This window comes from Taudactylus pleione, unplaced genomic scaffold (genome assembly GCF_031769625.1).
Source record: "Taudactylus pleione unplaced genomic scaffold, aTauple2 ptg000102l, whole genome shotgun sequence".
In the NCBI taxonomy this organism is placed as follows: Eukaryota; Metazoa; Chordata; class Amphibia; order Anura; family Myobatrachidae; genus Taudactylus; species Taudactylus pleione.
This window is the reverse complement of record NW_028284504.1, coordinates 6,522,146-6,538,582: the sequence shown is the minus strand read 5'-3', so window position 1 is coordinate 6,538,582 and position 16,437 is coordinate 6,522,146. Positions and strand designations below refer to the sequence as shown.

Sequence of the window (16,437 nt, the reverse complement as noted above, 5' to 3'; positions counted from 1 at the left end):
TAGTGCCCCTTATGCAATGCCCACTGTAGTAGTGCCCCTTATGCAATGTCCCCTGTCAGAGCCATATCTTCGCTGTTTGGTGCCCTGTGCCAGAGAGAGCATAGGCACCCACCCCCCATTTTTTTTAAATAGGGACATAAGATAGTGCACCTGAAAAAGGGCCATGGCCTCATGGGGAAGGGCCAGGAAAGAGATAGGGGAGGTCAGGAGATGTTGGGGATAAAAGAAGAGGCTACAAGTGAGAATGATAATAAACAGGAAAATTGACAGGCCCAAACAGCACCCCCTGACCTGTGCCATTGCACTGGTCGCACTACCCTAGTTACGGCCCTGCCCCCTGTAGTAGTGCCCCTTATGCAGTGCCCCAGTAGTGCCCCTCATACAGTGCCCCCAGTAGTAGTGCCCCTTACACATAGAACACACAGAACATAAAATTATACTTACCTGAATCCCCTCTCCTGCATTCGCCGCCATCTGCTCTTCCCGCTCGGCACTATGGGAGAGACGTCATGATGTCTCTCCCTTCACCCACTCTGGGAGCCTTTTGTACCTGTTGAACTTTTTACATGTCTAACTTTAATGTGTCTGACTTTTGTTTGTGTCTAACTTTTTTCCCTGTCTAACTATTGACTGTCTAACATCTGGTGTCTATCTAGACATTGTCTAACTAATTACTGTATATCTCTTATACCACACCCGCCACCGGGTCCAACAGCGCCCAGGACATGTGCCCCGCTCGACCCCCCCTAGTTATGCCACTGCCTAAATGTACCACATCTTAGTCACATATACAGGGGTTCCAATAAGAGCCCATCCTGGCAATCAGCAAGAAGTAAAGTGATTGCATATGTGATCACTTTACTTCCTGTTTCGGACCTGAGGTACGGTACTGCACATGTGCAGATGTCTGTTGGTGCATGTGCAAGCAGGCAGCAGCGGGAAAGGAAGCTTCGGATCCCTCTGTGGTAAATTAGGCAATAGGATAGCCAATAGGCTACTGTGGGCAAAAGCCATATTCATTTGGCGTTATCTGCCAGGGCCAAGCTCCGAAATACTTTGCATTCTGGAGCTACGTAAATCCAACAATTAAGCAGCCCCTCAAAAAACCTAAGGTGGCTGCTATTGCTGCCAGAAATGTAGGGACCATGACAGATATCAGAAATAGCTGCTGCAATCCCTCTTTCTTATATCCAGGGCATCTTTAATATCTGCTGATATCCCCTGAAAACAGGTGTTCTCGAGGATATACCACAAATTTATTTTTTTTTTAAATATGCCCCTAAATGAGCAGTAGCTTGGTATATAACGTAGAAACAAAAGAGGGCATAAATGTTTTTAAAACTGCAGATTTTTGGCAATGTTACTGTTTTTAATATAGCAATGGTAGTTAGGGCAACACTCGGCGGATGTTTCCATTAACAACTTTGATTAATTGATTTTGAAAACCCACAACTCGATGCATTTACCTCTAGATCTATATTTGTATTAAGGATGCCGGGTAGTATCCCATTTAATTTCTAAACTGCAAAAGTTAATTATTTCAGTTTATACCAGTTTTGGCTAACCTTGACACTCCAGCTGTTGTGGAACTATATATCCCAGCATGCCCTGCCACAGTTTTAGCATGCCCTAATAGCAAAACTGTAGCAGTGCATTCTGGGTTATGTAGTTCCATAACAGCTGGAGTGTCAAGGTTAGCCAACACTGGTTTATACGATAATAAAAATAATGGGCCTGATTCAGTAAGGATCGCAAATGCAATCGGAGCTGCGAATTCGCACGGAAAGCAGCTGCTAAAATACGCTAATGCTTGCCAAAGCTCAGCCGGAATAAAGATGCCCATTACTGCTTTCTCACATCTGTCCAATGTCCCTCTTCTGTGTAAACATCGGTACCATCTACACACATCTACGCTCATGCAGCATTTACACCAGGTCTGACCTGCTGCAAACACTGCGTCTCTTCGCACACAGTGGGCTTTCAAGCTTGCGTATGCAACACTAGTGGATAATTTATGCACGCCCAAGCAACAGCGTTCAAAAGGGCAGGCACGCCTGCGTTTTTCCAAACACTCCCCCGTCACCACCCCCAAACGATAACAGCCTATCACTCACCTTGCGATGGATTCCTCTGTGCGTCCGTAATCTCAGTGTGATCGAAGCGCACGCGCAGTGCGGTTTATGCACATGCACAAAGGCTAACAATCACTTGATCTGCATACGTAGATGCATTGAATCAGGCCCAATGTACGGTGGTCATGTAGTGTCCTAGCAGATGCACCTGCACAGTATCCTGTACATTTATTTTTAAATATTCATCATCATGTTTACATGTTCTTAATAATTGATGCATATACACACACTATATTTTGTTCGGATACCGTATTGTGATGCCTTGATCCCACTGTCTCTTGCACTACAAGTGGTATCTATGATCTCATAATACAAAACAAAACACACCAGGGTAAATAGAATAGCCTGCTAGTTGCCTTTTACATTATTGTTGCTTTAAATCTAGCAGATACATTTCAGAATTCCCCGGCTGACTGCAATCGCAGGCTATTACTTTTATCCTGGCATGTACAACCAGTAGGCCCCTTGCTTTTGTTTCTAAGGAGGGGGTCTCCGCAGACACTATACATCCTCCCCTCCGCCCCACTTAGGGCTGCTTCCAGAAATCTCCCAGGCTGGTTTTCCATCCATATCGGCTCCTGGCAGGCTCCATATTTAAAAGATACACCATTATATTATTATACAGGCTACCCCTACTCGACAATAATTTTTGTTCCCGAGAAATGTCTCTTGTCTCTAATTGTATCGATCAAATGTACAATATATTTTTTTTATTCTGTATATAAGATGCATTAAGAATTAGTATATGTACATATTCTCTAGAATTTATATTTATATATAGTTATTATAGAGGCACCAATCTCTACCTATGCAATTCTGGGTGCAATTCGCTTACATGCATATGGCAAACAACAAAGGATTCCTTGAATGGATACTCAAATACTGTATTTGCAATAATGTACTTATATAAAATTGAAAATATAATCAACTGTACTAGTAAATAGGCTTTACCCTTTAATGAGATTTACACATGCTTTAGCTCTAGTCAGTTATAGGACAAGAAAGGTCATTTATTAAAGTGCAAATACAAATCCAGAGTGATAAGTAACTCTTATCGCTCTAAATATTTTTCACCATGGCAACTGAGTGATACACACTGTAATGGTAAATGGCTGAGATAAGCAATTCTGCATCTTTCATGGTGATGACCATTATAATTATAAATAGCATCTCAAAATGCAGATATTTTTATTTTATTTTATGTATATACTCAATAAAATATATTATATCAGATGCATTTCACATGATCTTTCCCCCTTTCTGAGAGGCAAAATGTTTTGAGACAATTTATCAACAGTACATACATTATGCACATTCCTATATTGGGGCTCATTCAGAGATATATGTAAATTCAATATTTATGTACATCTCCGATGTTTGCAGATCTGCGCTTGCTCAGGCGCCGCACTGCGCATTTGCAGATCTGTTTTGTCACTCGCAGTGCCCGAAAAGCTGCAGGATGCTGCTGGAGTTTTAGGGCGACGACGGTGAGAGTTCCAGAAAATGGGGGAGTATCGGCTTTCTGAGTATGCCGAAGCCAGCGGCTGCGTCCCGTAATACAGCTTCACTGACCTGGGCAGCGTGAATTACCCGGACATCCTGAGTGTCCCGAGGGTTACTCAGATGTCCGATGGCGCGCTGTTGATCCGATGGCGCGTCTTTGGGTGCAGCAGCAGATCCGAGAAGTTTGCAGGAGGTGTCTTTTTATACAAGACGCCTCAAGCGGCATTTACATATACTCTAAATCAGCCCCATTATCTTGAAACTGTTTTATTACCCAGATGATGCCATCAGACTCATCCACATGCCCCTTTTATGCCAGACAAATGCCCCTTTTATGCCAGACACATGCCCCTTTTATGTAAACAGACTCCTCCACATACCCCATTTATGCCCCCTCAGTAATAATTACACCCTTTACATGTAATGTGACTGTCACAGATATAACTGATCCTCCTCCCCCAGTGAGTTCCCTACATGACTGCGCTCATGTGACTTTACTGGCACAGTGATGCTCTGAGGAAAACTGCAAGCCCAGACATACAGTAGGAATGAAGTTTATTCTGCAGCTGCAGTGTTTGTCATAATCTACAACCACAAGTAGCTTGTGAAGTGTCATGTTGTCTTGCTGACCTTCAGTCAGGGGCAGAACTATGGGAGACAATGGAGGCGCCTGCAGCGGGGCACCAGCACTGAAGGGGCACCTCCACCATTGCCCACAATATATTCACCCCACTTAGGGCTGTAAATATGTACCTGGAGTGTACCGTCATGGCCACCCAATACATGCCACCTCTTCCCGGCACCTGAGAAGCTACCATAACCATATACTAGTGGAAGGCTCCATGTCAGACCATCAGATGTCACTTCCATCTATCTATAGCCTGCCCCCACTCATTAATGTTGCAGCTTCTCATGCCAGTGTGACTCAGGCACCTCCCCCTCACCCACAACTCCCAGACTCACTCCTTCCTGGTGGCAGCTCTAGCCGCGGACCTGTGAGGCATGCTCCAGCATAAGGGTGGCTGCAGATCTTCCAGTAGCTGGATGTCAACAAGGATGCACCAGAGTGAGCTGCGGGTAAGAGGGCATGGGTGGCGGGGGCCAGGGTCACCAGTGACTGAATCGGAGGGCAGATCTTTTGGTGGAGCAACTTCCTGGCATATGAAGCAGTCGGCAGTAGACTGGGTATTTTATGATTTGTAGTTCCACCACAGTAGCAGTCTTACAGTATCTTGACTCAAACTCAGGGCCCGATTCAGACCTGCTCGCTAGATGCGTTCGCACGCAGCCGCCAGCTGCGAAAGTATGCAAATCCCGCGTTCGCACCAATGGCGGAACTAGAGAGTGGTGGGCCCAGGTGCAAGAATATGCTTTGGTCACCCCCCCACCCCACCCATTCCTGGCACCCCAACATTTTTTCACCACCACTCACCCCTCCCCAGTAATTAAATACAGTGTCTGTCCTGCTGCCCAGCCTTGTTTTCTCACCACCCCTCACTGCCCCCCCAGTCAGTAAATTCAGTCTGTCCAGCCCGAGCCTCGTTCTCCCCCCAAGCCCCAGCATGTCAGCCTCATTCTCCCTCCATCCCCAGCATGTCTCTGCCTCGTTCTTCCCGCCAGCGTGTGTTCCTTCCAACCCCAGCGTGTCAGCCTCTTTCCCCCCCAGCCCCTGTGTGTGTGTCAGCCTCTTTCCCCCAAGCCCCAGCGTGTCAGCCTCTTTCCCCCCCAGCCCCAGCGTGTGTCAGCCTCTTTCACCCCCAGCCCCAGCATGTGTCAGCCTCTTTCCCCACCCAACGTCTGTCAGCCTCTTTCACCCCCAGCGTGTCAGCCTCTTCCCCCCCCAGCCCCATCGCGTGTCAGCCTCTTTCACCCCCAGCGTGTGTCAGCCTCTTTCCCCCCCAGACCCAGCGTGTCAGTCTCTTTCCCCCCCAGCCCCAGCATGTGTCAGCCTCTTTCCCCCCCAGCCCCAATGTGTCAGCCTCTTTCCCCCCCAGCCCCAGTGTGTCAGCCTCTTTACCCCCCAGCCCCAGTGTGTGTCAGTCTCTTTCCCCCACAGCCCCAGCATGTGTCAGCCTCTTTCCCCCCCAGCCCCAGTGTGTCAGCCTCTTTCCCCCCCAGCCCCAGCATGTGTCAGCCTCTTCCCCCCCAGCCCATCAGCCTCTTCCCCCCTAGCCCCAGCATTTGTCAGCCTCTTCCCCCCAGCCCCAGCATGTTTCAGCCTCTTTCACCCCCAGCATTTGTCAGCCTCTTCCCCCCCCTGCCCCAGCGTGTCAGCCTCTTTCCCCCCCTGCCCCAGCATGTCAGCCTCTTCCCCCCCAGCCCCAGCATGTCTCAGCCTCTTTCCCCCCCAGCGTGTGTCAGCCTCTTTCCCCCCTAGCCCCAGCATGTCTCAGCCTCTTTCCCCCCCAGCCCCAGTGTGTGTCAGCCTCTTTCCCCCCCAGCATGTGTGTCAGCCTCTTTTCCCCCAGCATGTGTCAGCCTCTTTCCCCCCCCGCGTGTGTGTCAGCCTCTTTCCCCCCAGCCCCAGCATGTGTCAGCCTCTTTCCCCCCCAGCCCCAGCGTGTCAGCCTCTTTCACCCCCAGCGTGTCAGCATCTTTCCCCCAGCCCCAGCATGTGTCTCAGCCTTTTCCCCCCCAGCCCCAGTGTGTCAGCCTCACCCCCCCAGCCCCAGCGTGTCAGCCTTTTTCCCCCCCAGCCCCAGTGTGTCAGCCTTTCCCCCCCCAGCGTGTCAGCCTCTTCCCCCAGCCCCAGCGTGTCAGCCTTTCCCCCCCCCAGCCCCAGCATGTGTCAGTCTCTTTCCCCCCCAGCCTCAGTGTGTGTCAGCCTCTTTCACTCTCCCCCCCTCCATACCACCACCACTTACCTTATTTCTTCCTCTTCTGCTCCTCTTGATCCGCGGCTCCGCTCCATCTTCTTACTCCAGCAGCCCGGGCCCCTTATTATGACACGGCGCACGTGACGTCATGACGTCACGCGCGCCGTGTCATAACAAGGGGCCGGGCTGCTGGAACAAGGGGCGGGGCCGCGGTGGGTATCTCTCATGCTGGAGCCGGAGCGGCCGAAGCAGGCCCGCTCCAGCTCCAAACATTTAGGTAATGGGGACCAGGTCGCTGCATCCGACAGCGGCGCTGTCGGATCCAGGCGGCCATGGGCCCCTGTACCACTGCGGGCCCCGGTGCAAGGCACTGGCTGAACCGCCGCTAGTTCCGCCCCAGGTTCTCACAGCAAGGCATTAGCACGCCCACTACATCTTGGTGTGCGATCGCGTTGTGTATTTAGATGCCCACTTTCCCTTAGTAATACACGTCATATCCAGGAAGTGTATACAATCGGTAACATCGGACCCATACGCAACACTTGTGGCTGACCATACCCTACCGCAAGCACTGCGAGTGCTTCAGTGTGTAATTCAGCCATGTCATGTGTATGCTGAACCTGCATCTTAATTATGCACGCCTTTGAAACACCATTAAGATGCACAGACACGCCTGCGCTCGCACAACCACCCCACCGTTTCCATCGACCAACCCCTGTTACCACCCACAAAGGCTCATCCTGTCACTCATTCCAGCGAGGCGTCTATGTAGAAGGGGTGATCGCATGAACTGGTTCGCGCACGCGCACTGCATCTTATACGCATGAGCAGATTGCAAACATCAGCAGGCTACGTGTGAATGCAGCCTTGCGAATGGGTCTGAATCATGCCCTCAGTCCTCTCAGCCCTCACATCGGTTGGTTTTCCCCTCCATCAGGGGTATCTGGAGGGCTCCCCACCCCACAGCAGTTGACACTCGCCTCCATCAGGAGGACTCTGAGTCTTATGCTAATTGCACCATACTGGTCACTATCTTATCTGTGACTAACGCATAGCTATATATACCCAAAAAAAGGGGGGGGGGGGGGGATATGCTGAAAATTTACTTTAGTAAATAAGCCTAATAGAAACAAATTCACATATTCTATATTAGTGTTTTTGTGTGCATAGATAGATAGATAGATAGATAGATAGATAGATAGATAGATAGATAGATAGATAGATAGATAGATAGATAGATATGCACCTTATTTATTTTCCCTTTTTTTTTTTAAGGTGGCGCATCAAATTATAACCTGCCTCTGGGTGTCTGGGATGAACTTACGCCACTGCCTGCAGTTGAGTGGGTTATTTGATGCCTGGTGACCACCTTCTGCTAGCTGCAGTGCTGTATGCCTTTTAGAATGCTGGCCTGGGATTCGGGAGGGGTGTCACACAAAGCAGGGCATTCTGACCAATCAGGGCATTACACTGCCCATGGTGAGTGCAACTACAGAAGAATCTCAAAGCTCTTCTTTGGACTGCTTGCCTGCTGATTTGCCATAGCCACCACTGCTTGTTAACATAAGGCCACCGGGCCTCTTGGTTAGATGTCAGTGGTTGGTACGGTATGCCGGTGGTCGGGATCCTGGCAGTCAGATTCCCGATGCTGGCGCCCCCACAGGGTTAGGACACTGACACATGTTAGTAAGTATTATAACCCTACCCCTAAACCTAACCCTTCCTCCAGGCAGTCAGAATCCTGACACCGGCATCCCAACAGGATTAGGATACTGACACCTGTTGGTAAGTTTTCTAACCCTCCCTCCCCACAGCCTAAACCTAACCCACCTGCGGCCTAACCCTAACCTTCCCCCTAACCCCACTACTTACCGCCAGGATGCCGGTGGTAAGGATGCTGGCGCCGGGACTCTAACGCCGACATTCTGAGCGCCGGTATACCAACAGCCGGGATTTAAACTACATCCCGATGTCAGACACTGTTCTTGACAGTTTGCTGAAACCGGTCTGCAACTGGCTGCAAAAGGATGGCCACCGGTGGTTTAACCATCGATGGTCACCGACAATGGTTCCATTGGTGGTTAACCTTGATGGTATAAAAACATCAACAGGGAACCAACAATGGTTTCCCCCCACCGATGGTCATCTCTGCTCTATTTCCCGGGCAATGGGCCAATCAGAGGTAGAGACGTCACGTCGCGTGTAGAGATAGGTTGTCCCGGGTGAAAAAAAAAAAAACATTATGGAAAACCATTGGATTTTAGCCATTGATGGCGAAATCATTGGCCATCGATGGTCGATGGCCATCCTTGCTGGGAGTATGACCGGTTGCGAACCCCTGATCTAGATATCACTGATGAACAGTATAATTACATGGTTAGAGCGTACAGTATAAGTGCTGTGAAGCTATAATATTCCACTCAGGGTGGAATATTATAGATCCACAGATAAATTAATCAAACAAACTACAGAAAAGCAGGGGCAGATTTTGCTTTGAAGAAACCGTTCTTTCGATACTTTAAAGCAGGGATTGGGAACCTCCTGCCTGGGGGCCATATATGGCTCTCGGAATCATTTGGTCTGGCCCTTGGAGCTTTTTCTGCTAGCCTCATCTGGCCTAGAATGGCACCCTGCAGCCAGAATCTATGCAGCAGTGCCATCTGAAGCATCCTTAGGACGCTTCAGGCGGTCACACCGCTGCCCTTACAGCTCCCGGAGCATCCTCAAGATGCTTCGGGCATTGCTGTAATCACCAGCTATTGTGGCCCTACTCTCGTGTGATGTCACACTGAGGGGGCGTAGCCTGCACCAGGCCTGCAAATAATGTTATATATATCAAAATGGCCCTTGGCAGAAAAAAGGTTCCCCACCCCTGCTTTAAAGCAGGAAGAAAATATGGTAGTCAAACCTGTCTGTGCCCAGAGATATTACATCATCACAAGGTGCAGATTTAGAGTTGAGAGGTATAAAAGAGCTTTGCAGTATTCGTGGGCTACATGCAAAAGCAACCAGTATTTACCCTGCTGGCAAAAATTTTTACTTGCCCCATTGCATTGCAACATGGTTTGCCCAGGTGCAATGTTACTTTTCACACAGCATTTTCTAAAGCGGATTACCCTGAAAAGATCATTTGATGTTTAAATGTTGTTTTAGGCCACTTTTTATTACAATACGCACTTCAAATGCAATTGTAGTGTGACATTTTCACTTAAATGCACAATGAAAATTTAGGAAATATCACGGGAACATATCAAAAATCACTTGCAGGGACAGAGCTTGCGATAAAGCTCTGTCCCTGCAAATCCCCTCTGCTCCATTCGCAGACAACTTCTGTCTCCATCAATTTGTATTGAAAGATTTTTTTCACAATCTGATAGTTGAACAATTTATACACACACAGAACAATTTAAATCTAACAAACTTTATATATTGACCATCTTTGCAGAGATTTCTTCATTAGGGTTGCTCAATATTTGCACATTCACATAGCTAATCCTCCCAGCGCTTTGGAGTCTTATAAATACTTCTTGTGATCAAACCAGCAACAACATCAGCTTTCCGCTTGCTTGAACTACACTCGCCACAAGCAACGTGCAAAGTACAGTACCATTCCAGCGCCTGGACCCTGTACCAGTGAGGACAGAGGCTCAGTCAATCAGGAAAAAGTAAAGGTACTGCAGTGCAGTGGCATCACTGGGGCGGTGGCACCCAGTGTGCCATATAGTCCTCCTGTGCATGCCAAAGTTGCTCATGTGCCAGAAAAGGGAAAGGGGCATGGCCTCGCAACACGCCCCCGGTTTTATCACTCTGGGGTGTACCCGGGCTGCCCCCAGAGACTCTCTCCACATTACCAGCTCCTCCTCAGTGACTGGGAGCTAGGCAGTGCACAGCTCCAAGTCAATGAGGAGGAGATGGCATTTTCGTGTCACCCCCTCAGAGAGTGACACCCGGTGAGGTCTGCACCCCCTTAGTGATGGCACCAGGGGCTGGCTGGCAACTTTTGGCCTGGGGGGCAGACACAAGTAAGTGGCTCGATTTCTCCACCAGCGCATTGCAATGGAGAAAAGACACATGATAATAGCCTGTGTAAGTAAGGTGTGCCTAATGTGGGTGTGCTTTAAATAATGTAGAGAGGTTTGCAGTGACAGCCAGATTAGGGAGCATCGCAGTGACTGTCATATAATACAGAGAGGTTCGTAGGGACCATCAGATCAGGGAGTGTCGCAGTGACTGCCATATAATACAGAGAGGTTCGTAGGGACCATCAGATCAGGGAATATCGCAGTGACTGCCATATAATACAGAGAGGTTCGTAGGGACCATCATATCAGGGAATATCGCAGTGACTGCCATATAATGCAGAGAGGTTCGCAGGGACCATCAGATCAGGGAGTGTCGCAGTGACTGCCATATAATGCAGAGAGGTTTGCAGTAACCATCAGATCAGGGAGTGTCGCAGTGACTGCCATATAATGCAGAGAGGTTCGTAGGGACCATCAGATCAGGGTGGGTCGCAGTGACTGCCATATAATGCAGAGAGGTTCGCAGGGACCATCAGATCAGGGAGTGTCGCAGTGACTGCCATATAATGCAGAGAGGTTCGCAGGGACCATCAGATCAGGGAGTGTCGCAGTGACTGCCATATAATGCAGAGAGGTTCACAGGGACCATCAGATCAGGGAGTGTCGCAGTGACTGCCATATAATGCAGAGAGGTTCTCAGTGACCACCTGATCAGTGAGCGTTGTAATGGCTGCCAGATAACGCAGTAATCACCAGATTATGCAGAAATCATCAGTGACCCATATATAACACAGGTATTATGAATATACAGTAGCCCTCACACACAATAATAATACCCCCCCCACATTCACACACATTATTACATCACCCCCAGCACCGACAGTATTAAAACACTCCATCCCCCCAAAGATAAAAATAACTACAGCCCCCCATTGCATAAGTATTCCAACACCCCCCTTCCCTCTCAAATGTCATTTAAACATGTACACCTCCACTGGCACTTACCTGCCTGGAAGGCTGCTCTGTCTCTGGTCCCTGCGGAGCTCCAGGGTACAGGAAGAGATGACCCAGACAGGATAGACCAGTGAAGGGGCGGAGACTCGTGGTGAGGGGGCGGGGTCTTCAGCAGGGACAGGAGGTGACTGATTAATATAGTCGGTCAGAGTAGGAGAGGGGGCGGGGCCTTCTGGAGAGGGGGCGGAGCCTTAGCCGGGGAGAGGAAGGAGCCCGGGGAAGGGACAGAGGACACAGAGAGGTAGGTGCACAGACCCTGCAGCGGAGCGGCCTCGGAAGGAGTGCTGCTCATGGTGCAGCCAAAAGCTACATAGGGTGACAGACAGCCCGGTAACAGGCAGAGAATGCTGCCCAGCCGCTCTGATGCTGCTATAGTCGGAGCGACTGAGAGCACTTTCTGCCTGGCACCCGGCCGTCAGTCATATGATACCGGCCCTCACTGAGGCAGAAGTCTGCCGGCACGGGGGGCATATGGCACCCTGCCCCCCGGCCCAGCCCGCCACTGGATGGCACTGCATTTAATTCAAGCAGTTATAATATTGGCTTGTTTGAACTGCACCCACAATAATGCCTACAGTATTCTACTTATTGGGAACTCCGATTTGGACATTCTAAGGGGGAATTTAATTAGCCGCGATAACCCATTAACGGATGAAAATGTAACTTTTTACACAAATTTTCAAGCTATTCAATTAGAACGTGTGTTAATTTTCCATAGGAGTTAACACGTCTTTTTTTCGGGACCTCCTCAGCATGTGAAAAGTTGTGGAAAATCCCTATTTTAAGGTTCAAATTAGGGAAATTGGTCCAGAGCTACTGGGACACTGTCCTTAATGATTAAGCCCTATTCAATCAGAGGCAAAAAGCCGCGATCTGCAAAAAGTTTTCACCGATACACGGTTTACGCCAGTTTCTGAAGTATCGCCCTATCCCATTCCAGGACGTTTTCGCCTTGGTGAAAACTCCATAGGCAAAAGCAGGTGAAAAAGTTTCTCCACCCAAAGGCAGGAGAAAATATGTGCAAAATCCTTATTTTTGAGTAAAAATGTGGGGACTTAGGGCCTGATTCAGACCCGGTCGCTATTTGCAGCCGTTCGCTGTCAAAAAGGGGCCGTCTATGCAAATCATGCGCTCGCTCTTCGTGGTGTAAGGACGCCTCTATGTCTAAGTGAGCGATGGCATATTGCGCTCGCAAGTGTTTAAAAACGCCCCCTTGCCACTCGCAGCACACGTCTTCTCCGGTATTTGAAGGATTAATCAGTAACATCGAGAGTCATCGGAGCTGCTCGCAGCGCTTGAGGTAGACCTTACCCTCCTGCAAGCACTGCGAGCAGTTCAGGGTAAAATACAACCAAGTGACGTGTTGAATGACGCTACTTTGCTAATTATGCACACCCATTAAACTCCGTTCTGACGGTCAGACACGCCTGCTTTCGCAGAACCACCATTCACAAGCACCTTCCCCTGTTACCACCCACAAACGGCCTCTCCTGTCACTCATTCCATTGGGAGTCTTTTCAGGGCGAGCGAGAAAATCTGATCGCTCGTACTAGTTTGCGCACGCGCACTGCGATTTATACACATGCACAGACGGGCGACCATCGTTCAGAGCGAACGAGCGCAACTTAGCATCTGGGACTGAATCAGGTCCTTAGTTCAGAACCCTTTGGGCACCCTAAAAACTGACTAAACAAAAAAGAAAAAAAATTATCTTAATAACCCCAGGGCTGACGAGAGCCGCGCCGGGCCCAGGTGACAGGGGGTGTGGCCTAAACGAGGGAGGCGTAGCGACGCTCCCTTAGGATAAAACATTTTTTTTTAAATAATTTTTGCGTTGCTGCGCGCTAGGGAGAGGGGCACTGTGAGCCCCTCAGCCCGACGCACAGCCAATGGGGGTCACAATCTGCATGATCGCTCCCCCCCATAGGCATAGGAGACTGCTCCGGCTGCTGCTTAAGCAGCCATGAGCAGTCTCCCAGTGCAGCCCACAGCAACGTGTGCCTTGTCTGCTGTGACATAAGAGGGAGGGGGAGTGGTGCCAGACCCAGGCCCCTGTCGGGCCCCTTCAGCAAGCCCGGGCCCAGGTAATTTGTACCCGCTCCCCCCACCTCTTGGCGCCCCTGAATACCCCCTAGAAAAGGAATGTCATTTTTAGAGTGAAAATGTAAAAAGTGTTTGAAAATGGTTTTTAAGTATTTGGTCGGGTATTTTGGGGTGCTGTATGGATGGGACAGGTGTTTTTAGGATTCCAAGGGGCGCAGCAGCTGTTTTTTATAAAGTTTTTGAAAATGCACTTTACTAACTCCAAAATATACTAGTACCCAGTTATATGTACCCCCAAGTTAACTACAGCAATTATTTATCACCAAAGAAATTGCTTTATAGCATTTTTTTCAAACTACTGCAAAAGTGCATATAACAGCCATTTGACTCAATTTAGGAAAACAAAATACTTTACTTTTTTGGGGGGTACAAACTGTCCTATTCGCTAGTTTCACCATTCGTGGCATTCACACATCCGCGTCTTTCGCCTGTCTTGCAATTGAATAGAGAGCAAAGAGGAAGCTCGCATTGTGAATGCACGTGTTAACTTTGCCTCAAAACAGGCAAATGAGGCGAAAACATTGCGCTTATCGCAGATCTCAGCGTTTCGTCGCTAATTGAATCCGGCCCTTAGACGCTTTTAATTAGCTTAATTTGGCCAATAATGACGTCATTTTGGGGGAGAATGGGATGTTGAACAAGTATAAGGCGGTGCTGTATGAATGGGACAAATGTTTTTAAGCTTGCAGGTGGGAGCTACAGGTGTTTTTTAACACATTTTTAAAAGTGGTTTAAAATGACACATGTCTACTTACAAGATTTGTATGCACCCCAAATATATCTAGAGCATATACTTTGCAGACAGTCGGTTGCTTTCTATAATTTTTTCACTGTTTTTGAAAAATGCATTTGACACATTTTAAGAACCTCAAATACTTTGCTTTTGGCCACTAACAGACTTCTATAATGTTATACGTTATTATTTGGCATTTTTAAGGGGGTACAGACTGTTTCCCCCATTTTCATTATAATTGCTGTGAAATATAGGTTACTTAGTAGCTCCGGTTTAATACATGATAAGTATGCCGTGCTTGGTATTATACTGATCTGCACCCTCTCCACAGCTTCCCGGTATCATCGGTGGGAAGATCGCAACATGCACTCACAACTTATGGACCACAGAGACTTCAAGCACCGAAATGTACATTATATGACCAACTGTTAGGATTTGCATGATGCGGGAAATAGAGGCAACCAGCTGTCGGTGGCTGGACTGTGTCTATTTGAATCAACCTGTTAAATGCTCTGTAACAGATGCATCCCCCTTGGGAACCAATGGCATCAGCAACAAGCCTCTCTATTGGTTTGTCTATTTCTGGGGGAGTATAAATATGTGTGCTCTAACCCTGGGTTTTAAGGCCCTCATTCAGAGCCGTACGCTCTGAGCAGAGCGCACGCTCTGAATGAGGGCCGGCCTCCATGAAAATGGAGCGTCCTCCTGGACGCTCGTATAGTGGTGGGTCACCACCCACAGGCTATACGAGCGTGCATTTTGATGGCCGCGATGGTCTTGACCATCGCGACCATCGAAACTGCGAGCCGGAGCCTGCGGTTGAGGTTTTCAACCGCAAGCTCCGGAGTGATTTTGGCTCTATCAGAGCCAAAATCACTCCCACTGACATCACTAGTGATGTCAGTGGGCCGGCTTCTGACGGGAGGCGTTCCCGTGGGAACGCCCCCGTCACGCCTACCAAAGGGGGCGTGCTGTCAATCAACATCGACAGCACGCCCCCTTTGATCAGACACAACGAGCGAAGGACTTTCCTTCGCTCGTCGCGTCTGGCGCATGCGCACGACGGAGCTCCCTCCGTCGTGCGCATGCTCAGTCCAGAACATCGACCCACTTGCGAGCGGACAGCCGCTCGTGAGTGGGTCTGAATCAGGCCCTAAGTCTTCTTGCTGATTGATCGAGGTTATCTTGCTGATGCCGGGATCTGGTCCAGAGCGCTTGCGTATGTATAACTGTACTTGGGTCTGTATAATTTCTTTGCGCTAAATTGTACTTAGATCATAGCGTGTAACTGACTGTACTTTTACTTGAATAATACTTTGTGCTTTGGAACCACAGGTTCAAGGTCTGGAGTCTTTATTTACTGTATGACTGCGTATGCAAAATAGCGTCATCCTTAGAGGTTTATAGGAAGGATATTAGAAGGTATAGGCAGGAGTGTATAAAGGTTCAAATTCAATATCGTTAGTACACATTATGCAATCTTCTGAATAACGGCACAATATATCATTTTGGGGGATTGTATCCAATTAATGGTTTCCACACTATGGGCCTGATTCAGAGGTGGACGTAATGCCGATATATATGCAGATTGAGTGATTGTTCGCCATTGTGCATGTGTGTGTAAGCCGCACTGCATACGTGCAGCGTTTGAATTGCGATTAATCTCACACATAGGAGTCACTCGCAAAGTGAGCGGTAGGTAGTCAGTGTTTGGATGAGGCAACTGGAGGTGGTTAGAAAAACTCAGTCATGTCAGACCGTTTAGACACATTTTCTGGTTGTCCATACAGTAGCCACTGTGCTCTTGCTGGCAGCAGGAGAGCCCTGTAAGTGTCTGGAGACACCGCTATGTCTGCGACAGTTTAGACTTACTCAGAAGGCTGATGGCTGCCTGATCGATCTGCGTTCTATGTTTACGGTTTTGCGTTTGAGCTGCGGATGTCAGATACTTCATTGGGCGTCTCTAAGCACTGGACGACGAGCGAGTCATTAGCATATTTACGTAATTGTGATATGTGAGAGATCGGGAAGAGGGTGAAGACCGGGGCAATTATGGATCATTAGTCAAATATATTTAACTATGCAGTTAATGCTGCATCATTTTACTGACTTTT

The 16,437-nt window shown here is 48.6% G+C and overlaps 1 protein-coding gene across 1 annotated transcript in view; it reads right to left on the bottom strand.

Moving 5' to 3' along the window:
- LOC148525668 (uncharacterized) overlaps positions 1–11,958 on the bottom strand; it is an 80,801-nt gene extending 68,843 nt beyond the window's left edge. Inside the window, exons 1-2 of the mRNA XM_088470720.1 lie at positions 11,918–11,958; positions 11,479–11,593 (exon numbers count right to left, since the gene is read on the bottom strand). Of these exons, the coding sequence (XP_088326846.1) occupies positions 11,479–11,593; positions 11,918–11,958 (156 nt within the window). The remainder of the gene's footprint in view (positions 1–11,478; positions 11,594–11,917) is intronic.
- Between the last annotated feature and the right edge of the window lie 4,479 nt (positions 11,959–16,437).